This window comes from Pygocentrus nattereri, chromosome 3, assembly GCF_015220715.1.
Source record: "Pygocentrus nattereri isolate fPygNat1 chromosome 3, fPygNat1.pri, whole genome shotgun sequence".
In the NCBI taxonomy this organism is placed as follows: Eukaryota; Metazoa; Chordata; class Actinopteri; order Characiformes; family Serrasalmidae; genus Pygocentrus; species Pygocentrus nattereri.
Window position 1 is genome coordinate 18,713,254 of NC_051213.1, and position 26,712 is coordinate 18,739,965.

The 26,712-nt window shown below is 37.4% G+C and overlaps 2 protein-coding genes and 1 long non-coding RNA gene across 5 annotated transcripts; 1 reads left to right on the forward strand and 2 right to left on the reverse strand.

Annotated features, from left to right (window-relative positions):
- Positions 1 to 1,733: 1,733 nt before the first annotated feature.
- LOC108429007 (mannan-binding lectin serine protease 2-like) lies at positions 1,734 to 9,835 on the reverse strand. The gene is made up of 9 exons (XM_017700445.1): positions 9,743 to 9,835; positions 9,127 to 9,334; positions 8,799 to 8,979; positions 5,397 to 5,519; positions 5,039 to 5,173; positions 4,856 to 4,942; positions 4,570 to 4,763; positions 3,459 to 3,673; positions 1,734 to 2,271 (listed from the first exon to the last, which is right to left on the reverse strand). Exons 1-9 carry the CDS (start codon positions 9,754 to 9,756, stop codon positions 1,911 to 1,913), a joined length of 1,518 nt encoding a protein of 505 aa, XP_017555934.1. The 5' UTR covers positions 9,757 to 9,835; the 3' UTR covers positions 1,734 to 1,910.
- Positions 9,836 to 9,976: 141 nt separating this feature from the next.
- On the reverse strand, positions 9,977 to 25,095 carry grhl2a (grainyhead-like transcription factor 2a). Of its 3 annotated transcripts, none has more exons than XM_017700441.2 (16): positions 23,081 to 23,361; positions 20,908 to 21,094; positions 20,387 to 20,442; positions 19,115 to 19,457; positions 18,437 to 18,495; positions 18,159 to 18,315; positions 17,732 to 17,843; positions 15,384 to 15,478; positions 13,948 to 14,106; positions 13,660 to 13,747; positions 12,359 to 12,504; positions 12,100 to 12,137; positions 11,747 to 11,838; positions 11,407 to 11,492; positions 11,259 to 11,323; positions 9,977 to 10,865 (listed from the first exon to the last, which is right to left on the reverse strand). In XM_017700441.2, exons 1-16 carry the CDS (start codon positions 23,095 to 23,097, stop codon positions 10,751 to 10,753), a joined length of 1,815 nt encoding a protein of 604 aa, XP_017555930.1. In that variant the 5' UTR covers positions 23,098 to 23,361; the 3' UTR covers positions 9,977 to 10,750. The 3 variants fall into 3 exon arrangements, with proteins under 3 accessions (XP_017555930.1, XP_017555931.1, XP_017555932.1); XM_017700442.2 differs by lacking the exon at positions 23,081 to 23,361 and adding an exon at positions 25,023 to 25,095 and having other exon boundaries at positions 10,751 to 10,865; XM_017700443.2 differs by having other exon boundaries at positions 10,751 to 10,865; positions 11,747 to 11,835.
- Positions 25,096 to 25,191: 96 nt separating this feature from the next.
- On the forward strand, positions 25,192 to 26,018 carry LOC108429006. The gene is made up of 2 exons (XR_001857972.1): positions 25,192 to 25,246; positions 25,418 to 26,018. It is a non-coding gene; the product is annotated as an uncharacterized LOC108429006 (long non-coding RNA).
- The last annotated feature ends 694 nt before the right edge of the window (positions 26,019 to 26,712 follow it).

Consider the following 26,712-nt stretch of genomic DNA (forward strand, 5'->3'; position numbering starts at 1 on the left):
ATGCACTCTAAATTATTATTGATTTTCTCTTACATACAAAGGCTAGAAGGACCAGAAGGAGGCCTGGAACTGGAAATTGTCAGTATTTTGTTGGTGTGCATACACAAGCCTTGGAACAGCAGACTATCTATAAAAGGCAGTTGATGTTTGTTTCAAATATTTTTTTTTTTTTTTTTGGTTCGATGTGTTGATTTTTTAAAGTAAAGAATAACTATTTGATTATAAATAATAAAATAATGTGAAAAACATGAATTAGACTGTTTAGACTTGTTATATTATACAGTATTTATTTGTATTTTTTTTATTATTATTAATATTTGTGGTAGTCGTAGATCAACTGGGAACAATAACAACAACATTTATGGTAAAATTAATCCAGCATTGTGTAAAAAAAAAAAACCTCCAAAATTAGTTCATTGTAACAACACTACACCATTTTAAAATTATTTAAGCCAAAAAGCATGTGCTCTGTCCAATATTCACCCAGCCCTGGGTTGCCAAATAACCCAGGTTGAGCTGTTTTCACTGTGTCAGATTCCAGTTCATTAGTGCAGTATTGAAAAGTAATGTAAAGCAAGTGAATAAGAGTTTGACAGCAGTTTGAGCACAAGGTTACACATTAGGCAATAGATGAATAAACAGCAGGCTGAGTAACGAGCAAATTCCAGGCACCTAAATAAACATGTCATTGAAAAATTCTAGATCGACTTAACAAACTTGCTAATTATGAAAATATTTGCAGTTTCATGAAGAAATTACAAAGAATATGACTGTGAGATCACATTCTTGTATCATAAATATACTTTTCCATTCTGCTCTCTTTTTTCAAAAACAGCTGTAAGCTCATGGAGTTTCCTAGGGATCAGATCTGGCTTGGAACCATATCATGAAGAAGTTTGTCTACAAGTCATTTTCCAAACTTGCAAACTGAAAATTGTAACCAAAATGTGTTAAACCCGGAACCGTTCTCTGTCAATGTATTTGAAGAATGTTATTGGTTTTAACAGTCGGCTACACTCTTCTCATCACCAAGTCCTCTAAGGAACAGGCAGTGTGTTGTAATTGGCAGGTTTAATGATGAAAAGTGTGAAATTACAAGAGCAATATAGGATTTGAATAAACAGTGAAACTGTAATGTACTGTTTACATTCACATAAAGTAGTCTTAACTAACAAATAACAAAGGACTAAACTAGAAAGTTGTACAGAGATCAATATTTAATAGAATTGATCTAGAAGACATTCTTCTAGTTAAATTCTTATTCTGACAAGACTAGAAGAAGTTACAGAGTGATTATTTGACAATCTTCAACATTTGCTTGAATAATTAGATTAAATAATAGACAACATTTATATATAAAGCATACTGATAATGTCACATTTAAGGAGAAAAACCAGGATAGCAGATGTGAAAGACAAGAGTATCAGTAACTGTATGATTAAATCTAAACAGTGAAGGAATGTTCAGAACTTAGAATCCAATGGATAGACCTGGGGTATCTTAAGAGTTCCATAACATACCCTATTATTAAGAAAAAAGACTTGGTCTGGAAGTAAGTTTTAATGAATGTTTACAAAAGAAAAAACAAAGAAACAGAACCGAGCAAAACTAAATTAAATCTAGTATTATATAAATATATAATATCTAAATACTGCGATGGACTGGCGACCTGTCCAGGGTGTATCCTGCCTTCCGCCCGAAGACTGCTGGGATAGGCTCCAGCATCCCCCCGCGACCCTGATGGAGAAGCGGCTTAGAAAATGGATGGATGGATGGATAATATCTAAATATTATGTATTATATGTTGCAAAAAATATTATACCTCATCTCCTACAAACAATGATAATATGTTTTGATACATTTCGAGCCTAAAACTAGATTAAATAAGCATAACATTAAAGGTGCTTAATTCACTCATTTTCACTCATGACCTTGTTTATCCAGTCAAGATATCTTGATACCCGAGTGTACACTCCATATACACCTGCCCTGCCACAATCTAGACCCCAACTAACGATACCCATTGCCCAGTGTACATCACCCTTTTTTACAACAAAGGCAGATCCACTATCTCCTTTGCAGGAGTCATTACCACCCTCCTTAAAACCAGCACAGAACATGTTGTCTGTAAGATGGGGAATCCAGCTCTCTTTTTCCCTCTTCTTTGCAAAGGAATTTCTACATGTCCCATCAGCCACAATGGGAAGCTGAACGTAGAGTAGCACATCTGATTCCACGTGAAATTCTGTCAGACCAAAACCAGACACCCACCTAGAGGGTACACATAATCAATTTTTACTGCTTTTTATCCACAGTTATGCACAGTTGTTGCATTTTTATCTTTTAACCAAAGACTCTTAAATAAGAGTCTTATTTCATGGCTACAGTGTCAGCATTGGCCTATTTTTTAATTATTATATTCTAATAATTTTGAGTCACAGGATTGCTATACATCATTGAAATGCAAAACTGCTGTCAATTACATATTGAAAATCAACAGTTATGAATAGTAAACTGTAAACTGTATAGTTATCTATAGTAAACTGAGACTCTGGTGCTCTCATCAGGATAGAAATGTTTCATCATAGGACCTCCTCCATCACCTAAACAAAATTTGCTCCTCTCTTGTCCTTAAATATCGAACTGATACATGAGCATCAAGCTCAGTGAATATATGCTTTCATCCACAATTTCCAACCATATTTATGAACATCTTTCTCACAGCTCTACAAATCTCAGTTCCTCAGTTGAGACGGTATGTAAAAAATGAAATAAAGACAAAAAGCAGTGATTCATAAATCAACTTTGATTTGTGTTAAAAAAATTTAAAAAAAAAAACAGTACAAAAGACATTTAATGTTTTACCTTTGGTTCATTCTAAAACTGATGCCTGCAATGAGCTCTAAACAATTGCTGCATGTATTGCCCTCCAATGGACTGGCAACCCGTCCAGGGTGTATCCTACCTTCCACCTGATGACAGCTGGGATAGGCTCCAGTAACCCCCTCAACCCTGAGGGAGAAGCAGCTTAGAAGATGTGTGTGTGTTCCATCAGCATGGCTGTGTAATCAAAGAGTTCAGTCCAGGGCTGTCTCCTTTTGAAAACATGTGCTGCATTGTGAAGCACAAACTATGACAACAATGGTCCCAATAATGACCTTTATCCAGATTCAAAACTAAATGAAGCGTTTCATAACATGTTCACACTTCAGAATGTGTTACAACCATCAAATTTGGAATGAGCATAATTTAGAAACAAAATTCTAATAAAGTTTATAAGGTAAAACATCAAATATTGTTTTTGTACTGTTTTCAAATTAATACACATCAAAAAGAATTTACTGATCACCATTCTCAGTAATGTTCCGGTACAGTTACACTTGATGGGTCATTCACTGGCATAATTAAATGCATAATAACTTTTATCAATGTTTAGTATATGAATAAAACATGCTCACCCAGACCTGACCTCCATTTCAACTCCTTCTGGAGGCAGACAGACTGGACTCACATTGGCATGGAATGTTATTGGTGTGCTGAGCTTTATCAGAGCAATGTCATTGTCAAAATTTGAACCATCAATGTTCTTGTAATGTGGATGAATATGAATTGATGATAAGTTGAGGGCAACAAACTTTTCCTTTTCTTTTACTTTATTATGTCCGACATATGCCTGCAAAGAAAAATAAAGGTGCTTAGTTACCTCAGAGTGTGTTTACATGCGCATTGCTACAATAATTATTGTCTGATTTTAGCAATTATTCATTATGTATACAGCATACTCTGATTTCTTAGACCAGATTAAAGCTATTATCAGATTTCAAGAAATCCAGTGAAGAGATCTGTATTTTAAAGAAAGGAAGAAATAAAGAAGTACTGCACACAATGTGTATCTATAGTATCTACAGCGTGTGTGTGAAATCTGTAAAATGTACAAAAAAAATTGCAACTCTTTTCGATCAAAGAGGTCTTAAATGATCCTCTAGCTGAGGTCTGACTATGAAGTGACCTGTAACAAATTTGATATGAACTGGAGTATCAAACAGCAAACAGGTTAGTAAAAAATGTTCAATAAACACATACAGTGTTTATATTACCTATAGTATGTAAACATTTTTCCAGAAAATTTATAAAACTTTTTTTAATGTGCCCATTAAATAATTTCAATTCTGTTACACATTGTTGTTAAAGCAGATTTCTGAGGCTTTTAAAAATATTCTTGCAGCAATATTAGAGTAGACTTATTATTCTAGAAAGAATCATGTTAAAAAGAGATCAGATAGTGGTAAAGTACTTTGTAAAAGGTACATAGTGTAAAGTTCAATTCTAATTTTAGGGTTCCTCTTTGAATATTTACATCATGCGGAGTTGCTTCTAATTTTAAAAAGGTTCTTCACTCTCCCAAATTTCACTTACAAAAAGGATTTTCTAAAGAATCTTCCACAGAGAAATACAGCATCATGTAAACAAAGATTACTAAGCTAGGAAGAAACATATTTTAGAGGCATGTAGAAGTCTTTTACATAGTAAAAGGGGTCTTGACACAGAGCAAATGGCATCTTAGAGTACCTTAACATTTTCTGGAGAAAGAGGGGAGTCAAATATCAGATTGTGAGCTGCAGTCATTATCCATTTTTCCCCAATGATGAACGCTCCTGCTTTATGTCCTGAGGGAAGGAGAAGGACCTGCCAGGGGAAAGAACCAAGACGTGCAATCTTCCCTCCATATATTCTACCAAAAGGTAGTCTGTGGTGACCACACACTGAAACACATAAACACACAAACACAGTCATAGAAATTCCATAAATTATCTACAAAGTTCAAGTAAAACCTTTGTTTTTACTTTCACTCTACCAGGAAGGCATGACGGAATGAGGCTGGTGTCATTTTCCCTCCATTGTTGGTCAGCGCCACATGTGTAACTGCCTAAAACTGGGATGACTGAAGACAAAACAGATAACTGTGTGCTCTGACACAAGTTGACTGAGACAACAAGTTGAACCCATTGACTAACATTACATAACTAGTGTTCCTTACCTTTCTGAATTTCACTGGAAGTGTAGAACGGTTCATTGCAGCGGTACTTAAAAACTGATAAGTATTCATTATTAGAGCCCTTAATAAATTGCACATGTCCATTCCGCAAAGGCTTAGGTTCCTCACAGACAATAGCTAGAATGAAAAGGAAGAAAATAAGCTGCAATATTTGGCCCTTCATAAAATACTTCATAAAATATTTGAATATGTGTTAATTAAAACTGGTTAAAATCATCTGTGTAGATCTGAAACACTGTTAATTCATTTTACAGAATCAAAATCTATCGGTTTAGTCACTCATCATATGAATATATTCATTATTATTTAACACTGAAAGCTCAGTGACAGTGTTCTTTACCATCACAAGTGTGGTTGTTGGGGTTAAGGAGATATCCATGCGGACAGCTGCAGCGGAACCCTCCAATAAAGTTATAGCAGAAATGACTGCATGGATGATTCAGACTTGCACATTCATCAACATCTAGCAGGAGTAATGGAAATGTGTTCAGAACAGCAGAGGCAGACAAAACACACTAAAACACATCCATTTAATGACTACTGTCACATATGGAGTCACAACAGTTTCTAGTCCAGTGTTTCCAGTGTCCAGTGTCTTTGACTTCCCCTTATATTTTTACAGAATAAAATCTTTCAGTTTGAAAACCAATTAGAAGAAAGCCATAATAAAACCAGATTAACTCTACCAGAAGGGATTGTGTGATGCATTGCTTTGATAAACGGTTGATTGGGAACAGTGATCGCCTTAAGTTTTCATTGGGTTTAACATTAAATTACTCGGGATAAACTGTAAACTTACTCAGCACAATTTCTTAACATAACTGTCTAATCTAGTGTACCAAATTACACTGCTCTGGCTTAAGATAGGAGAAAGTTAAAACTCAAGCACATCTCAAACCACAGAGAAACTTGAGAAAAACAGGGCTTTTACCCCTGCGTGCTGTTTCTTCTCATCAGCTTCTAAAGTCCACTGCACATCAGACACTGCAATGTGTAGGAGACAGGGCAAAGCGCAGGTCTACTACTGAGTGCTTTGCAGTGAGAGTGCTAATGAAACTCATGAAATTCAAGCTCATTTTACAGTGTTTTTGTGTAAATTTAGTAGAATAATAGAAGTTACATATTTTATGAATTAATTTTATTCAGTCTTTGAGATAAAAGATGAGGTGAAAAGACTAGACTGTGAGGTTAGCAGTGGTAAAAGATAATTAGTCAGAGTGGTTTGATATGAAATGGTTCATTGTAGGGAAATGTACTGACTCAGATTTCTTTATAGTGGTATTGATAGGAATCAGGGTTCACCACGTCCGCCGCACAAAGCCATTTTATTTACTACCCAAAACCACCTGTGAACCTATATGTGTGTTTTGTGTCATTTGTGCTTACTGACAACATTTACACACCTAACCAAAACTTGTTAAGCCTGTTTGCATATGACAATACGTCTCTGCGTTGCTGTGGCAATTCATAGGAGGAACTGCCTCAAGTCTGCCACATGTCTATGGTTTACATTGTGGTTACTTAAATAGTTCTACCTGAGAGACTACAAAGAGCTTTTCTGAACTACCAAAGCTGTACGGGGGGGGGGGTAAAATTGACCAAAAGCGCTGGCAAAAATATATGTGGGTGTGCACAGGTGATAGATTTAAAAAGGAACATGCGACACCGCTTACACTTAAATCAGAGTTACCCATTTTTAAACACCATGTCCATTCACTGTCCACTACAGACACTCCTACCTTGCTAGTCCTTGTAGATGTAAAATCAGAGACATAAACTTATCGGTTGATGCAGTTTGTTAGTCATCCTCTAGTCCTTCATCAGTAGTCACAGGATGCTTTTTATTGGATGTTTTGTTTGGTGGACTACTCTCAGTCCAACATCAACATTAAGGTGTTTAAAACTCCAGCAGCACTGCTGGGTCTGATCCACTCAGACCAGCACAACACACAGTAACACACCACCACATCAGTGTCACTGCAGTGGTGAGGATGATCCACCACCCAAATAACACCCTGACTCCTGAAGAAGAGGGTAAAACGGGGCTAACAAAGTATGTAGAGAAACTACAGATGGACTAGAGTCTGTAATTGTAGATCTACAAAATGCTCCTACAAGTCGACTTGCTCTGTATTAACTCTGCAACACTGCAAATGAGAGGCACCCTCAATGTTCTCTGAGATGAATTAATGGTTGATTGATTGATTGATTAAATGGAAAATGAACAAATACAAGGCAGCTGTAAATAATAAAGTTGCCAACAAGTGTGTGTATATGTGTAGAACAAAGTACAGTGGTGTACTGAACATTTCAATTTTGTTTGTATTTGTATTAACACCTGTTTATTGGCATATGGTGTTTATTTGCCTATGTACTGACTATTCCACCATGTAGTCTGTGCTTTAGGCAAGGGCCACATATTTGTGTAAGACAAATAAAGCAATTATTTCCAAATGATTTTTACTGTTGTCATTGAAATTCATGTATGCATACAGGTGAAAACCGGTGAGCCTGAAGAATTGCTGACTTTACAAGGCATGATAAAACAAAATATGAAAACATGAAAACGCACATTAAAACTGTGGCAGACTATTGATTGACCAGCTGTGTTCAACTATGCTGTACTTCATTGGGGTTTGGGTTTTCTTTTTATGGTTGTTTGCTTTCTGTTATGCTGTTTCTAAATAAAGGTGAATGTTAAGCTACATCTGAGCAAATGCTAAATGTACGCAGGAAGTATCTGGAAGTGAATAGTGAGTATTCTGCTGGCTGGGCTGGGGAGTGTTATTATCATGGCATACCATATTTAAGCCGAGCAATTGGGCTAGAATTGGGCCTGGATTCAAACTGAAGACAAGATGTTGAAATAATATCGCAATATCAACATGGCTTCATTTTTAAAAATCAAAACAAAATCCAACGCTCATTCAACCTTCATCCACAATGTTGATTCAACTGTGAATAAATGTTGAAATGCCAGGTAAGTTAGTTTAATGTGTGTTTAGTATTGGTAAAAGCTTATTAATGACTTCTTCGGGTACTTTACAGTCTTTGGCTTTTTCAGTCACTTGACTAACTTTTAAATGTAAATATATATAAAATATAGGAATTGTCATGATGGTCAGTTTAATTGCAAGTATTTGACTGGACTCCGCTACAGGTAATGTCTACTCTGTGGTGAACTAACATCACAGAACCTGGACATAAATTAGGGCCCAGTGAGACTCAGAGAGGCCTTGCGATGCCAACCATAACTTGTGGGATACACTCTACAGCCACTCTAACATATAGCACCAGCACCAATCTACTGAAGTCTTGACCATTTACTAACATACATTGCCACATATTTGGCAATTGTGCATTCAAACATTTATTACCTTTGATATTTCATGATTAACATGTCATATGAAGACATTTAAAGTATACTCACACATGAAATATTTTTTTTTTTACATTTTACTCATTAGTCAACAAATAGTTAATAACCATTTTAAAAAAGACCTTAATAACAGATCATAGAAATACATTAACACATTTTTAAGCTTGCTTACAACATGTTTCCCTTTACTAAGTCATTGTTAATTGCTTGCTAGTAGTTTCATTAACCATTAAGAAGCAGACCTTACAATAAAGTGTTGCCCATTTTCTTTAATAAAGAACCCTTGAAGAACCATATTTAAGTTTGTACACCAGTTTGCTTTATTAAATACCCAAGTGCTCATTGATTCCTTCTTTGTATTACCTCGTTTTTGGTAGAGGGCATTGAAGCCAGTGTGGACCAGTGAGAGAGAACCATCTGAACGGAAATGAATGGACAAACAGCCTCCAGATGTGGAGTGTAAATGGGGATTGACAGAAGATTGCAGCTCCTCAAATGACATACTGCCACAAAGAGACATGTTTAGATGCTGGTCAATGAAGATCTGAGGAAAGATGACAAGTGCTATAAGTCAACAGGCAAGTAAAACTAATATTAACATGTGCTTAACATGATAGAGTAAGTAGCACAAGGAGAAATGTCAATCCAACCCCCGCCCCCTAAACACACACACAAACACTAAGTAACTGACCATGAGAACGTCATGTTCACAGAGTGTGCTGTTCTCCAGGTCCAGATGAATGAAGGTCAGAGACACCGAGAGCCCCGCTGGAGCACACTCTGACCAGTTCATGCTATGGTGGTTTGGGTATGCTAGGGGATAATCAGGGGAGTGTACCCAGCCCATCAGCTCAGAACATACCAGAGGCAGCAACAGCAGCAGACACAGGCCATGGTAACTCATGGGTTAAGAAAAATAAGCAATTAATATTGTCTCATTTATAGACATAAATGAAAAATACAACATCGAGTTAAAAGCTAAAGTACATTATAAAACACTTCAGAGAAGGATAAATAAAACCACACTGCAATGTAACAAATTTACCGCAAAGATATCTGCCCACTCTGAACCCATAATTTGAACGTGTATCCACGCACAGACTGAGCCAACAGCCCAGGATATAAAAACGTCTTCCAACACAAAATGACTATTAATGTTGAAAGTATTCCAGGACTTTGTTTAATCTGTGTTCCTGAAGCCAATGCAAGCTATGTGTGTTAACGATATTGGTATAAATAACTGATACATGAAGTCAAACCAAAACATTTTCTCTGCAAATAAAATACAAACAAAAGATTCTACCTACCGGAGAGCGAACATTATGACATTTGCAGAAATGAAAAAACTGAACCAAACTTTCTTCTTTAGCGCAGATAGAAAGTTTCACTTCGCTAGGAGACTGCACGTCACTAAAATTGATCAGTGCATGTTTACATTACGGCTGTGTGCTCACAAGGCCCAAAAAAAAAAAAATCCATTAAATAACCCATTGATGGAACATTTGAGTATTTGACTGGGATAAAACCAAATATAGTAAAAATACATTCATGGGAAAAATTAATTTGTTGGTCATTATCATGTAAAACATGCCTCAAAGAAGGTATGAGTGTATACTGTATATCTGTTGGTGTATGTGTGACAGAGGAAAATACATTAGAATATGCATAATTGTTTATTAAATTCATAAAAAAGACACATATATACAAACACAAAAAAATCATTAAATATGTACATGAAACAAAAGCTATACACTAATAATGTATAACCTCTAATGTAATATACTGGAAAGGAAAAAAAAATGGAACAGAAAACAGTTTATGTCTTCTCATTTCATATTCTACCACAGTGCATACCTTTCAAAAAAGCTGGACAGTTTTTCCTTTTGGTTCTTTCTGTGACCAGCATTTAAAAGCTGAAGATTGGAGTGAATAAAAACTACTTTTAACATCACTGAATGTAATACCACAGGTTAGCTGCAAACCTTGTTCTCACTGTTCCACTATTGGCCAGGAGGGGGAGCCAAAATACCAAAAGTAGAGCAGTGTTTATCCCACGCTAGTGTACTTAGGGGCTAGCCTTGTTACTGCAATACTTTGTCTGGAGAATCCGCTCCAAGACTGAATGTGTAGATCCCTAGACCCTACAATTTCAAAGGAGGTTCATTTCAATAAAGATGATTGCAAAACCTGAACTCTGAGCTATTCTTCCCTGACTGAAAGTGTGCAAGTGTGCACTGAAACTGGGACTGGATTTAAGAGAATCCAGGTATAACAATGTCTATGAACGTGCTGATGAAGTCCTCAGAAAACAGTCACTATATCTCAGTGAGTGTGACCTGGAAGCCTTCTGCCTGAGCGTCAATGTTTAGTATGAAGGCGTCCTCATTGGAGTAGTGCTCAATGATGTTATCATCCATGTTGACAAGAATCCTGATGGCCAAATGAGAGCAAGAGCCAGTGAGTGAGTGAGTGAGTGAGTGAGTGAGTGAGTGAGTGAGTGAGTGAGTGAGTGAGTGAGTGAGTGAGTGAGAGACAAACAAGACCATCTTTAAATAAAAACAGTTTAAAAATTATCTGTCAAAATTATGCCTTAATGTCTTTTAACAGATTAACTGACTGATGTCCCCTATATAATAAAAACCCCTATACCACATGCAGTATGGCAGCAATAACTATGCACTACTTTATTTGAAAAAACATTTTACTACAATGGCAGTAGACAATCATTTGTATGATTGCCAACTGCCACATGAATCAGTTGGATTGAAAAAAAATAGCTGCATAACATCCAATCACCTCTTCTTATGATGAATAGTTACTCACCCTTTTTTACTTTTCTTGTAGATTTTAGTTATCTTCTCAGCTTGAAGCAAGTATTTGCCTGATATCTAGAAAGAAACAGTGTCACACCAAACACTTCACACCAAATTGTAATGTTTACATGCTGTAAGAAGCACAAGTTTGTACTTACAGCCTCAATCAAGCTTTTCACTTTTGGAGACTTCAGCATTAATGCATCAAAAACCTCATCCGCTTCTTTCCTTACATACAGCAGAACTGTTAAGAAATGGTCGTGGTCACAGGTTTAGAAATTGTAGAGCTCCCTTTCAGGGAATGAAATGCAATGAGAGCAACATTCCAAATCTCTCAAGCACACAATTTCTCGCTGCAGAAAAATTCTATCATCGCAAGTGAAAACATCTTGCATATAAATGACAATCTTGTATAATGACAAATCATTTCCAGTGCAGTCAAAGTTTGCAAAAAGCACCCAATCTCTCTTCCTCCATCCAACACATGCACAGACACACCTCTCCTTGGCATATCTCCTTTGCTCTGCTTGGCTGGTGAAGGGCAGGGGTCGTCTTCTGTCTGTCTAAAGGGCCTCTTCATCATCACGCTGCTGTGACAGTCAAAGCACTGCAGTCAATTTTGATGATCTTAAAATAAAACCCATTTAGCACTTAACTATGAATTTTAATACTAAAACACAATTTTTCAAAAATAAAATGATCTAACATTTAAAATTGAAAAGATCATGTAAACAGCTTATAAATGTTTGAAAATATTACATCAGAACAGCACCATAATTACTGCATAAACCAATGAGAAACTCACTAAACAACACACAGCACACCTTTAAAAGTAATACAACACCACTTACACATCGTTGTCCATTTCTTCAGTACCAAAGCCAAACATCTGTGGGCAGACAGTCAAAGGCAGTAAAGCATACTCTTATTATACTATGGCAGGTCCTGTGTTATGGCTATAGCTCAGTATATACACACAGTGTAACTGCCTAATGATTATGAACATGTACAGCAATGATGTATAGCAACCAGACTACATTTCTCTCTCCCCAGTGAAAGGAACCAACAACAGAGAAACCAACAATAGCAGAGACATTAAGCAGCACTTACCTGTGCAGCTCTCTGCAGGTTACTAAAATGGACATCGGGGATGAAAAGCACAGGCTGAGACTCCAGATCCATCATGGATTTGAAAAACGTGATATCTGGCTTTTTCTGCATTAATGCTCCATGCCCTCCTGCTTTACCTGCCAAGTCTGAGAAAACATGAGCAGCTTTAAGACCAGGACACCTTTGTGATTCACCACGACCATCAAAACGCCATACCTATACTATGTTTTATTGACTGTGATATTTAAATGCCAATAGTAGGCAAATTGTCATATTCTATTCTATTTCACATGCCACATGGCAATATTTGCTTCATCTATATTTAACCATTCCCTTTGTACAAATAATCTAAATTTAAGCATTTATACAATAGAAAAGATTGCACTTAATTGTAACCCATAGAAACAAAATACTGTCAAGTAAGTAACTACATACATATATACTTTGAATGCCATCTAGATAATCTCTCTGGCAAATAACACTAAGGTACAAGCAAATGAAAAAAAGTAACCTTTGGAACATATGATCTACTTTCTGGTAGGACGAGTTGGCCAGAATGTCAACAAGCCAGTTTGGGAATATTTTGGTTTCCAAAACAAACATGGAGAACTGTTGAATGTTAACAGCCACTGACTGTGTAGATGGTAGTTATCATTAGAAATAATTAAGTAACATTAGAAACTATGTTAGAAGATAGGGGAATTAAATTACCACCAGGGTAAAGTATAGGCAAAGGAACTGTAATGCTCACTTGTGGTACTTCATAAGGGAATCTGAATTGTGATAATATTGTTTATTGTGATATTTCTGCAGACAACAATGTACATTTTGACAAACCCTTATCACCCAAGCCTAGAAGACATTAAAATTGAACTTGGGAACAGGTGACGTTTCCATGTGATGTGGAAAAGATGAAGCTGGCTTTTTCTGACAAATGTGCACATTTGTGAACATGCTTGAATGCTTAAAGTATATTTCACCTGCGTACTCACTCACACAGCAGCGAGTTCGCTAACACTTTACTGTAGGGTGCTGTTCCCTAAGTGTGTTCCCTAAGTGTGTAACTTATGTGTTCCCTAAACACATATGTGTTTATAAATGCTTATTACAACAGGTGTCCTCTGTCATAAATGTTACTTTAGCTGACTTTGATCAAAATAGGCAAATGTAACCTTTACAGTGAATGACACTTATTAGTTAATGAGTGAGCAAGGGGATGGGACACATGCTGCTTATTACAATACACTAGGTAAAACATTCAAACTGGACCCACATAGCATACATGGATACCCCTGACTCACCACCATGAACCTGTCCTCCAGGTGTATGACCTTTCGTTTTCTTCCGAATTTGCTTTCTCTCCTCATCCCGGATCTTCCGCTCAGCTCCCTGTGATGCAACAGGTGAATGATGGAATAACATCACAAAATAAATAAATCAAAGTGATGACTATTATGCACAGATGTATGACTAGCTGGTAAGAAGCATCACCCTAGCCGTTGGTGAACAAACCACAGATTAGATATATTGTATGGTGTCAGTTGTTACTGTGAGATACTGTACACTGTTAGAGCATCGTTTGTGCCAACCTTGTCACAGAAGACCTTAATTTGGCAGTAGGCTCTGTGAATGGGCCTGTTGCTTCTGTTACTGTAGCTGTAAGTGTCAATCTGAATCATCAGCGGAAGCCCTTTCACTCCTTTCTGAGAGGAGAAATCTGTGCTCAGACAGTTCACTGTGATAAACACCTACAAGAAGAAGGGAAAAAGAACAAACAAGTCAAAATCCAAACACAAATAGAATGGAATTATCCAGTGAGAATTACACTGGAACCAATATCGTAAAAAAGTCTTAGGATTATTTAATAGAGAAGTATATTACTCATTCTCAATTTTCATTCTAAATCAGGGTCAAAGGAGTTGTGACATTACTAAATTGGCCTTAACATTAGTGTTCTACCATTACTGTGTGCTTTTGAAGATTTATGAAGAAGAACATACCAATGTACTATAGCACCTCAGTAAATTCCTGACAAACCAGTAGTATAATATAGTTTTGTCACAAATGACCAGTTGAGAAATGAATTAAGTGTAATCTGACTTCTTCAGTCATTTGTCCAGCTGTCTAATGTATTGAACAACAGGAACCAGGAAGACAATGAGTCCTTTCAAGATGTTATTTAGCTATTATCACTCTCAAGTAATCACAGTACCAGAGTTTAGAAACTGACCTTCAGCCTAGAACCTAGATCAGGTCTGAATGGCTGAATTGAGAGCAGATGCCTTCTGCTGAATGATGTACATTTCTGCTGGATCTAGCAGTTTATTCAAATAAGCTATAACGGCATTTGTTTGAAATGCTCCGACTGCAAATTACCGTATGCCAATCTTTCAGGAGACACTGGAAAAACTGCTTTTGAAAGATGAAATATGGGAAATCTTTTTGCCTGAAGGAAAAATACTTTCCCACTGACATGCTTCTCTGCCATCATGTCTGTGCCTGTAGCTTTTGTTTAACAAGAAGGCTTGTGCAATGGTGAAGGATGGTGCAATATTGTGAGAACCACTTCTTTTCTCATGGTCACATGATCACTTCCAACAGCATCAGTTAATAAACGGCAAACATGTTCAAAACAACATTTTCTGTGACACTTATTGCATGTCTGAATGAGATTTCACAAAACCCATACACTACGATTCCATATTACACTGCTTCAGTGCTGATAACTGGATACCAGAATAATTCACTATATGGCAGTCTTTTAATTAAGATGTACTAAGGGGTTAGTTGCTTGTTACTAGGGGCTGTTTAAAAAAAAAAAAAAAAAAAAAAAAAAAAAAAAAATCACATGGAATCACAACCTCCTAATTAATTCTCTATGCATCATGTCTGTGTTTTGATGGATACTACATACGTGGCAACCAAAAATGTTAAAGAATTAAATGTGAACGTGCATTTGTCTGTTTAAACCCAGCCTTTAATGAACAGTTTCACTTTGAAAATGAAAACAACTCAGCACTCTTACCTTAGCCTCCTCGTGAATGTCCCAGGTGAAAGACACAGCATTGTAGGCAATTTCCTCAAGATTCCCAATGGTGTTGAAACTCTCTTTGTAATCAGCTGGATACAAAGGAGTAGATCAGAGGTGAGATCAGTAACAAACAAACCAACAAACAAATCCATTAGATTTTATCATATAGTCACTAAAATGATCCCTAGTGAACAATAAGTGAAAACCTTCACTTCTATGAACAATTCATATAATTTACAATCGCAATAAAAAAGAAAATGGCACAGTATGTGAAAGCAGTGATGAGTAAATACTGGCTGACCTGTATTAAACTGAAAATGTTACAAAAACACAATATTACATGTTTTACCTAACAAACTACTATTCATTGCTTTCACATATTACCCTGTAAAATCCCCCCATACCATGACTGACCCTGGCTTTTAAACTTTACACTGTTAACAATCTGGAAGGTCCTTCTCTTCTTTGGCCCAGAGAACACGATGTCCCTTATTTTCTCTTCAGAACACAATACACATATTCACAGTCCATTTCAGATGAGCCTGAGCCCAGAGAAGTTGGTAGTGTTTCTGGATGTTGTTGACATATGACTTCCACTGTGCATAGTACAAACTTAACTAGAATTTGTGAAGGCAGCAAAGAGTGCTTAGTATTCTCAAGCCCACGTTCTGATATCCATAATAAAATCAAAATATTCAGTGAATCCAGAGAAATCTCTGTGCGTAAAGGCTGAAAACCACAAATGAATGCCTGTGACCTTGAACCCCCAAACAGCACGACATTAAAAGCTGTCTTACATCTGAGATCCTTTAATTGGATTTGATTTATACATCACCGTTTTCTGCTTTCATCTGCAGTTTGCCTGCTGTCTCAACTTTTTTAGAACTGGGTTTGCATCATATATCATGACCACTAAAAAATGCTATATTCATTTTGAGTCTTATTGACTCAATCACTGCAATATGAAAAATGTCAACAAAAGCAACTGAGATAAAAATGTCTGATTAGAAGTGAAAACATTACATAACAAATATATGGTGGATGTTTACCCTGAAGGCTATTCACAAGAACTTCATTCCCTGAGACTATTTCTGTTTATGAGCACTTCAGCCTGCAACCGTTAACATATCTATTCAAATCCTGATCTGTAGCCTAGGGCAATATGGAAAAATCCAGCAATACTGTTATTCAAATCAAACATTTAAGGCATATCAGGTTCCAAGTCCTCCAAAAAAGCCATTTACTACATCTTGTAGGTCTGCCACCTGCCACTGATGAGACCACTACAGTGGTCTCCAGATGTCAGCCATCCCCCTCCTCATCTCACCTTATTGCTATTGTCTACCCATTTCCCATCTGCAAGAAAAGGTGACAGATTTCACCGCCCTAAGCCTTCTACTACTGTTGCATTTAACAGGATATAATATAGAGGGGTGGCAGAGGGCCACTGAATGAAGGGCTGGAGTTTAAAAATAAAGCACACACATATATACACGCACACATTGGTTGAGGGCAAAATGGGGGGATATCCCTTGAATGATACCTCAAGTAGTTAGAAATAGAGATTTAAAAAATATTTTTAAAAAAAATATTTATTTAAATATTTTTTAAAAACCTCTATAAACTACTACCTCTATTAGATATATTATATCTGTATTATCTCTATTATCTACTATCTCTGAACAGGTAACTTCACCGGAAAATAAAAGCACATTTTAACCTTAAAATATGTCAATAAGAACAAGGTTTTATTCCAGTTCATTTTGGACCATTTCTATTGGTACAGTGATTGTAAACTGTAAATTTAAATGACTGCAAAATTAAAAAAAAAAAAAGGAAAAAAGGTGTTAGTAGGTTTTGATATTACAGTGATGACATCAAACAAACCAAACATGCATCTCAAATGTTTCAGATTTTTATTCTTCTACATCATTTGAACATATCAGATGTCCTAATATTGTTTGAAAACTTCATGATGAATAGACCAATAAAAATGTTCCAGAATTGCCTGGAATGACATCTCTTTACACTGACTTATATTAAAAGTAAAGAATGCTTTTGCTTCCTCCAGCTAAGTTACTATACATGTTTTTTGGACAGCAACCATTTCTATTTATTTGCTGAGTTTAACATATTAGAAAAAACATAACATTAAACGTGCCAAAGCTTTTATATATGCTACATTTTATGCCCCCCCCCGTTAAATTCAGCAAATAAATAGTAATTCTGCATTAAAAAGTGTCTTCTCTGTAGAGAATGTGTTCATTTATTTTCAAACAAAAAGACAACAAAATTTGATCGGGGGTGCCCAAATCTTTGCATATGACTGTATAGTCGCTTACCAATGTCCAGCACTCTCTGTTTAGCAGTGTGCTGACGGGTGTGCCAATAGTTCCAGTGCTTCAGCTGCTCATCCCGACATTTCTCGTCTCCAAAAACCACCATGACCACACTCTGCGAGACAGAAAGATGATCAGGGCTGCATAACGTACCAAAAACAATATAGTAGCACCATGAGGAACATCACATTAAATCTCATCACTTTAAACAGACTATATAATGTCTATTAGAAACTTTCATCAAACGGGAACAGCAACCCCAAACAGCAAAGCAAAATGTGCTTACTCTCTCTGCTCATCAATCTCTCCTTTATCACAGTCCACAATCAGAATGCCAGCTGTTGCATTTCCTGTCTCACTGTTCATTAAACGCCACGTACAGATTGCAGAAGCTTTAGTCGGTTGCTATGTCAACAGCAGCAGAACTCACCCGCACTTTACTGATGGGAAGGCGCGGGTCCTTGCTGGCTCCTGTCTCACTCAGAGTGATGCCGTAGAACTGCCCTCTGTTTAGATAGATCATCGGCCCTTCGCCCTGCTTATGCCGCATAGAGCGGCTGGCTTCTATACTGTACTGTAATGTGTTTCTAGATCAAGGACATGAACAGAGATTTTAGTGGTCAGTAGAGACACGTTTTCTTTCTCTTCTCTTTATGACTGTCTACATGACTCTCATTTCAAAACAACACAACAGAGTGTGATACTCACACTGCAGGCTGCACGTAGTGGGAGTCTTGGGACACTAGAGAGGTGGGCACTCTAAATTTCTGTTAAAAGCACAAATTACACACAAATGTACTATGAGTAAATTGTGTGAAATCTACCTTCTCAATGAACTGGACATGATTAGATGGAAATTGTATGATTTGGAAACTATGTTGATTCGAATATGATGCAGCTTAACAGGTTTAAAATAATTAGGACTCTAGGAAGCTGTAAATGAAATGAAGAATGTCTAGAACAATGCACTGAGCTGTACCAGACTCTAAAATGACTGAGAAGCTTAAGGAATTTTATTACATTGAAACTAGTATCCAGTATTCGTTGTATTTCAAAAGTGGAGATTCAATTTCAAGGCAGAAAATTTGTCATATACAATGTAAATAGATAATTACAACATATTATTCATTATTTATCAGAACTTCCTGTTCACAAAATTCTTGAAGTATTGACCAAAACATCTAAAATACCCTTTGCTGAACAGCTTAAAACATTAAAACCTATATTGTATTTTTTTTTACTAATTTTATAAAGTATAAAAAAAGTTAATGTGGCAAGTGATGCCGCCCAAATTTTTGAAAAGCAATATATTTTCACAGTTTATGTTCTCAATAAAGCATTTTCAAGGCTTTTATTAGGCTATTTGAGGCATAGATAATCTCTCACCACATTCTCTCCAGTGTAAGAGTCTTCAAAGGTACTGTCCGGCACGGTCTTCTGCTCATCTTTCATGTAACGGCTATGGGAAATGGCCCTTGCCTCGAGAGCGGACTGCTGAAAAGGAGAGTGCTGGTAGTGATGTGACTCTTGCTGGAGGCTAGAAGTGGATAACCCTGGAGTATACTCTGCCTTTACATTGGCCACCACCCCCCCCTCCGCTGGCAGTGTGCTGTATAAATCTCGCTTCATCTCTGTACTGTGGGAGTCTGCATTGATGGAAAGGTTGACTGGGAGAGATTTGGTAGCCTGAACACGCTCGTCCATGGACTCCACAGCCCCATGCCATATCCTGTAGAACATAAAAAGGAAAATTAGCTTTTTAAAATCAGCCACATCAGAGAAGAGTAGTAATCAAAAATGAAGAATAAAAATCTCATATAGAATTTTGAATTCCTAAATGTCCAAGAGGGTTCATGAGTGAGTAATAATACTAAGTAAATCTTAGACATTCCAGACGAGTGTTCTGTTCTGTGTGTGCTTTGGTCAGTCAGGACTTTCAAGTGATCGAAAAAAATTTAATGCAAGTCATCTTGTGACTGCAACACACAGCAATCACAATATGATATTTTGTCCATATGAGCAAGGTCTTTCCCAATCACACAACGCTGCTGAGCTAGGACACCAGCACAAGCTTTCTGAACTCAGTGCACTTGCAGGAGAGCACTAACTGATAATTCTGTTACATTATTTAACAGACACCCATGTTGTCTAGCATCATGCTGAGTGATGGGGGAGATGGAGGGCCATCATCATATTAGAAATACAAATAAGCATAAAACAAAGTTAAAAGTAACTAGAATTTTTTTTCTCAAAACAAGAAAAACAAAAAGTTTTGCAGATGTTGTACGCTGGTTAGAAAAACAAAGGTTTGGTTTTAGCCCTGACCTCAACACCCCCAGCCATCACATATATTTGTGCAAGACCCCACCAGCAATCCTGATTTAATTTAAGTAGTGATCAGTCAAACTAGGAATTAGATGATAACCATGATTAATAGCAGGCTGCCAGGAGAGATTTGAAAATGGTTAAACACATTAATATACACAAAATCTCTACACACTGCAGTATTATTTGCATTCACTCAAGTGTTATTGTTTTTCAGAGTAATTAAATGCTTACAGTCCATATAAAAAGATTCTTAAATTTTATTTTTTCATGTGCCTAAAACCTTTGCACATCACTGTGTTTCCAGTTGTTGATGTGTAATGCACAACAGACCTCTTTTCCTCCTCTGGAGCTTTAGCTACAGGCAAGAGGCGCTTCTCTTTTGGAACCTGGGAAGCAAAAGCAAGTAACATCACAGGGCTGCATACATCTAAATAAGGAGCTCACAACCTCTACCCCTAAAAGAAACACTTTGACACAGAAAGTAAGATATTAAAAAGGAATACTCCAATATTTTGCAACTTTATCTCTGTAGAAGATGGGTGATCACCATGGACAGTATTTTTAAGGCATTTAGCCCATTTTAATTCTATTCTAAACATGTTTCAAGTCTACAAATTTTCCTTTTCTTTCTTAAACTACAGGGCAATGTGTCAAAAAATTGAACACGCATGCTACAGATGCATCAGATAGAGATTAGGCTGAAAATGCTGGAATATTCTTTTAAATCTACAATAATACTGAAACCATGTGCTTATTTCTGTCTTTCTCATGCAATACAAGACCTTCACAATACAAAAGCACTGAAGTTTGCATAGCCTGAAGTAGCTTCTTAATAGAGCCTTGCTACTGACCTTGTAGTAGTCATAGAGGAGGCCGAGGGCTGCCACACTGTCCTCGTCTCCATTGATGCTCATCATGGCTTTGGTGACTGCAGTCAGAGGGTTCTCAAGGTAGGCCCTCCAGGCTTCATCTTCATTGGTGAAGACACGGCGTGATTGAAATGACGTCTCATTGGGGACCACCACCACCAGTCGCTTGCTGCACCACAGAGCCAACACTGTTAGTATATAGGCTACTACTCTCTTGATAATGTCATGTTTTGATAAGCCTTTTGCTGCCTTGTACTTGAGAGATAGGTGCGTATAGGTTAGGGCTGCACAATAATTAAATAAATTGCTAATTATTATTGTGATATCATCCTTAGAGGTAGTAATGTCACAGAGAGCTGCAATGCAGCAATATGCAATAAAGCTCTCTGACATATCACCAGATACTTCAATGTGTGCATCTTGACCAATCACAGATGCTCTTCTGGTGTTTGGATGAATAAAGGATTTGAATCAACAAACATAAACCATCTCAGTCAAAATAATGCAGGCCAATCTTTAAGCCTGACACATAAACAGTTCAGGTTTTCAGTATATTACACAACACATTGCAATTATAATATGTATCAATGTAACTGGAATATGGTATCTTGTCCATATAACACAGCCCTAGTGTGTGTGTGTGTGTGTGTGTGTGTGTGTGTGTGTGTGTGTGTGAGAAACTGGCAATTTCAGACCATTTGATTCAGATCATTACAGGAAATATAGATACAAAAAGCAAACAGAGGTTTGATGGTTTAAGGGTTTTAATGACTGTTCCTCATACTGAATCTCTGCAATTCTGAAATAGATGCAGCACTAGTTGAGTAACCATGCTAGTATGAAATGTAACAAGCTCAAAACTTGTGGAGAAACAGGTGAAAGGCAAATTTAAAGTATATTCAGTAAACTTAAAATCCAGTCTATCGTAGACAGTCATTTATAGTCAAACAGGATGTTTTTCCAGATTAATGGCATATGCCTGTTTGATATGGACCCACCTCCTCTGTACCAATAATGATTTGAAAAGACAAACACTATCACCTGTTAAACTGTCAAACAAGTGCAAAGAGGGAAACAAGACCCAGAGTTTTCAAAAGAAAAGTAATGCAATGCTTATAATCTTAAATACCCATCTTAAAAAGCTCTGCTTCAAACTCTGATCCGACACTTGATTAGCCATACTGTTTCTACAGGGGTGACCCTATTCTCCAAACTAGACATTTACTCTAAATAAAACTGACACCTCTTGGTGCCTGAGGGCTTTTGGAGCCAACAAAGGGCTGCACCAAGTACCTGCTATTCCCATAGCTCTCCCTTTACATTACCACCCAATGTCCCGTTCCCTCACACAATGTATTATCCCAATGGATATGGATACTATCGTGTGGAAGTCAAAAGGATGTTCGTGAATCTAGGTTAGACTAATTCATCTGGACAAAATACTTGGGAAGCAAAAATGTATCAGGATGTATGTTTTTGAGGTTACAACTGCATACATTTTAGAGTGTTAGAAAAAAATGATAGCTGATAAGAAGCTTTAATAACCTTTAACAATGTATACCCTTATTTTACAGCCAAAACAAAATTCTCACCCAAATAAATAAATGTGAATATTGCATTATGCATTAAATGGTTTCCTAAGGAATTAGTGTAAGGTCAGAGCCTTACACCTCACACTCCTAGTAAACACAGATCATGGGGGTACTTAACAAAGCAGGATTTCCCTTATTCACAAGATAACTAATAAAAGTCAAGCCTGTTCAATAGGAAAAGAGTTGAGGGACATTTTTATTGGACAATTCTCAAATTTGGGCTTAGGTTATCTGACCAGCTCAGAAATCCTGCTCTGTAAAATGCTCCCCATATTCACCAGCAGTCATCAATAAGCACAATTGGTATATTTCAGGTAGGTTAAAAAGGGAGTAACATCCGGAGTCATGTTAATATTGTCATGTTACCTCGGTCATCATCATTTTAAGCGTTAGGACAGAATACAGAAGGAGGTTTTAGGAGGTTTAAGGACTGTAAACTATAACAACAAGGTAAAAAGCTGGATGTCCGGAACCGAGAGCACCAGAGCAAAGGACTGAATCATAAAGCAGCTGAGGTCTGTTTCACAGCCCGCAGGTGGACTGGCTTCAACTCTTCAACTCACCTTTCCTCTTGAGCCATGAGTACCGCCGCCGTGTGTGTCCGTGCTTTACTCCACAGGAGCACCGCACTGAAAGGAAGGCCTTCAGGTAGATTTTGGCTAAACGCTAGCTCACTTTTACATCCGCGTGACGTCAGCACACGTTGCAGACATAAACAAAACAAAAACAGCTGAACTTACAGCGCAGTGTGTGAGGAACAGTTAAGGAATAAACGGAGAACTTCCAACGATTCGTTGTTCAACAGGACAGCACTGTCGGATGACTGGCGTGTGTGAAGGTAAATGTGAATGAGCAGGTTGGAGTTCAGGAGTAACAGTAAAATCTTTGTCACGCTGTGATTCAGCGGTGTGGGATGGGCCTTCACAATTAGACCCGCCTCCTCACTTACAGCTCAGACAGCTCACAATCACAGCCAACCCTTAACGTCTTTATGCTGCAGGTTTTATATTATGTCAGAAACTCTATTATAACTGAAACTCTGAAGATCTGCGCTGAGTAAACTGAGCAGAAAGTTTATGACCTGAGAAGGTTGCCTTTTTTTGCTGTGTAGATGAGTAAACCTTCTGGTCTCTGTGACTGGTTATTTCTGTGTGATTACTTGAGCATATTTCACATTAATGAGCATATTTGAGCATATATCATTTGTATGGAGCCCTGCTGCTGACATCCAATATAATGAAATGGCCATACCATATTAATACATGGAAACAAGATCCTAATGCATGGCCATGACTTAGTAAGGAATGGGAACGAGATCATGCCTTATTAAGCTGTGGTCGAGGCTTAATTATCTTATTCCCATGCTTCACTAAGTCGTGGCCATGCTTTATGATCTCGTTCCCATGCCTTACTGAGTTGTGGCCATGCTTAATTATCTCATACCCATACCTTAGTAAGTCATGGCCATGCAGTTTATTTATATGGGCTCTGTACCTTTTAATCAAAATGATTGATCAAAAACAGCAGAAAAGCATGATGTGTGTGACTAAAGAGATGACTTCAGTCATTGAAATTGGCCCAAACTTAATGCGACCTGTGTGATTTCTCCATCTGTTTATTCAGGTAGTATTATTTATTATTAAAACTTTTTCAGTAACAGACCAGAGTTTGCCTGATAGGATTCCTGTTGTCACATAACTGCAGCTAAACCTAGGTGGCTACACAGTTACATTAGAACTTCAGCTTAACTGTGCATTTTGTTGACTGGACCAGGTCGTTTTAGTAGATTTACTTAATTTAGTAGCTTTAACTGCTCTAGGGTTGCCTCTGCATTTCAATCCTTTGTCAGTGTCAACTTTGATGGGAATCCAGAGCGCCACAGCGGGCACTTTAACCCATCAGAGGGAAGTCATGGTGCATAAGAGCTTAGTCATGAGTTTGTCAGGCCTCAACAAGCACGGTGTGATGAAATGAAACTCAGCAGTGTTCAGCAGTTGTGGGAATAGGCAGTGAAACAGATTAAAAAGATAAAAATAATCTCTATTGTCCAGAATCATTCAGATGCAACATTTAAAACTGTTCACATATGGTTGTAAGTGCATTACCAGCATCTGAAGTGTTTGAAGTGATCAGTTTATTAGATTTTTTTCATGCTGGGCTTCCTTGAATTTGTATTGATCTATGCTTGTCCATGTTCCAAACATTTGGACGTTTGCTCACACCCAGACACGCAGCAGATAATCTTTTAGAGATAGTCATAAGATTAGGAATTTATTCCTGCATTATCCTTTTACTACTTGAATTATAAAACACAAACGGTTTTATGATTTTTCTTACTGGAGATGCCATGATTCAAAGAAATGGATTATTGGACACTGGATTATTTTCACTGCTTTTATTTTCTTGCAAGAACAGGATTGATGAAGTATGCAATGTTGAGTAGAAAGCTTTCTGTTTCTCACAGGAAAAGAAATATTTATATCAATCACATAAAAAAATACTTACTGTTGCCATATGGCCATGCAATAAAGAAGTGGTCACCAACACTCCTCCTGGAGACCGTCCTGCAGGTTTCACCTCCAACCCAAATCTAACACACCTCATTCAGCTAAACAAAGGCTTCTTAAGACAATCATTAGATGGATCAGGTGTGGTAAATTAGGGTTGAAGCTAAAATCTACAGGAAGGTCGGTCTCCAGGTGCAGGGAAAGTGACCACTGCAATAAAGGGTTAGTGGTAGAACAAATTAACTGAATGTAATAGTACTTTCACTATAATTATTGTCTTTGCAGTCATAAGTGTTTTCTGAGAAAAAAGTATAGTTAGATGTGTGTCTTTTCCAGACAGACAGTGGTGGTATGTTGTTTTCTTGAGACAAATTTTTATTTTTTTTTTACCAGAACTTCTTACTTCATTGAACTGGAATCAGTGCTCTTGTTCTGGGGAAAGAAAAGCATCTTTCAAATACAAAGCCATTTTCTTCTTGGGAATCAAATATCAACAGACAAGCTGGGACACACCGCATCCAGAAGTGCTTTGCGGGATTGGACATGGCTAGAAATGAGAGTATTGGCTCTGTGCCTTGAGGTCAAGGCTGTTCACCAACTGTCAACTGCAAATGTCACTTTTTCCCTCTCAGTTCTCTATCGTTCATGGAACAGTTAAAAAGAGGTGTGGCTGTTTAGAGGCTGCCGAAGGAACTTGCTTGTGCTTGGAGCTGGAGAACCACTTCTGCCTCTACCTGTCAGACAGGTAACGGCTGCAGCGCAGCGAACTTGAGAGTGGTATGTGTGTGTGTGTGAATGTGCTTGTGAACGCACATTAACGCACATGTGGGTAGCACAGGCACTTCACCTGCTTTCTAATCACTTTACCTGTCAGTTGAAGGCTCACTCTCACAGTAAGGCTTAAGAGGAGATGTGTTTGTTCTGCTCATCTTACCTCAGGGCAGTCGAACATCCTTGCACACAAATAAATGGTCTATTAGATATGTAAAAACAACATTTCAAATGCAACTGTTTTATTTCATGCAAATCTTTCATTTCCACTGAACAGGTTAAGCTGCTTACACTCAGTTTGGTGACTACTCACTGGTTATTTTGGTGGGAAAAAATGCAGCCTGTGGATTAAGCCCACTGAACCATGATGAATCACATGACATCATGATTTTTCACAGCATGAGAACCAGCCTGGCTTGATTATTTCCTTTTAACTTCAGACACTCTCCAGGTGTGTAGTGTTTGTAGGTGTGTATGATGAGGGAGCTACTAATGCAGTAATCAGAGCAGGGCTGATAGATTTGTGTCAGAGCATGTTAAGCAATAGACACTCATTTGCAAAAGCTTGAGGGTTCCTGGTCAAATTACATGTTTTGTTAATTTTCTAATTGAAAGTAAATGATCACATCCTCTACAGAGAGCACACCTCTGCGCAATTGCAGCATGTTTGCTGAATTTTACAGATTGTGTGCAAAAGGTATGGCACATTATATGTGTGTTTATTTACAATTGTTAAGCAAATAAATAGAAAAGGTGATCTAAATTTGCAGAAAAACGCCATGTTTAAGTGTGTTCCCTGTAGAGAATGTATTAACGTATTTTAACAACCAAACCAGTGTGCTCAAACTAATGCCTAAAACTGTAAGAAATCTACTGCTGATTCCCATTGACTTGTCTTCACTCTGTCTTTTGAGTGA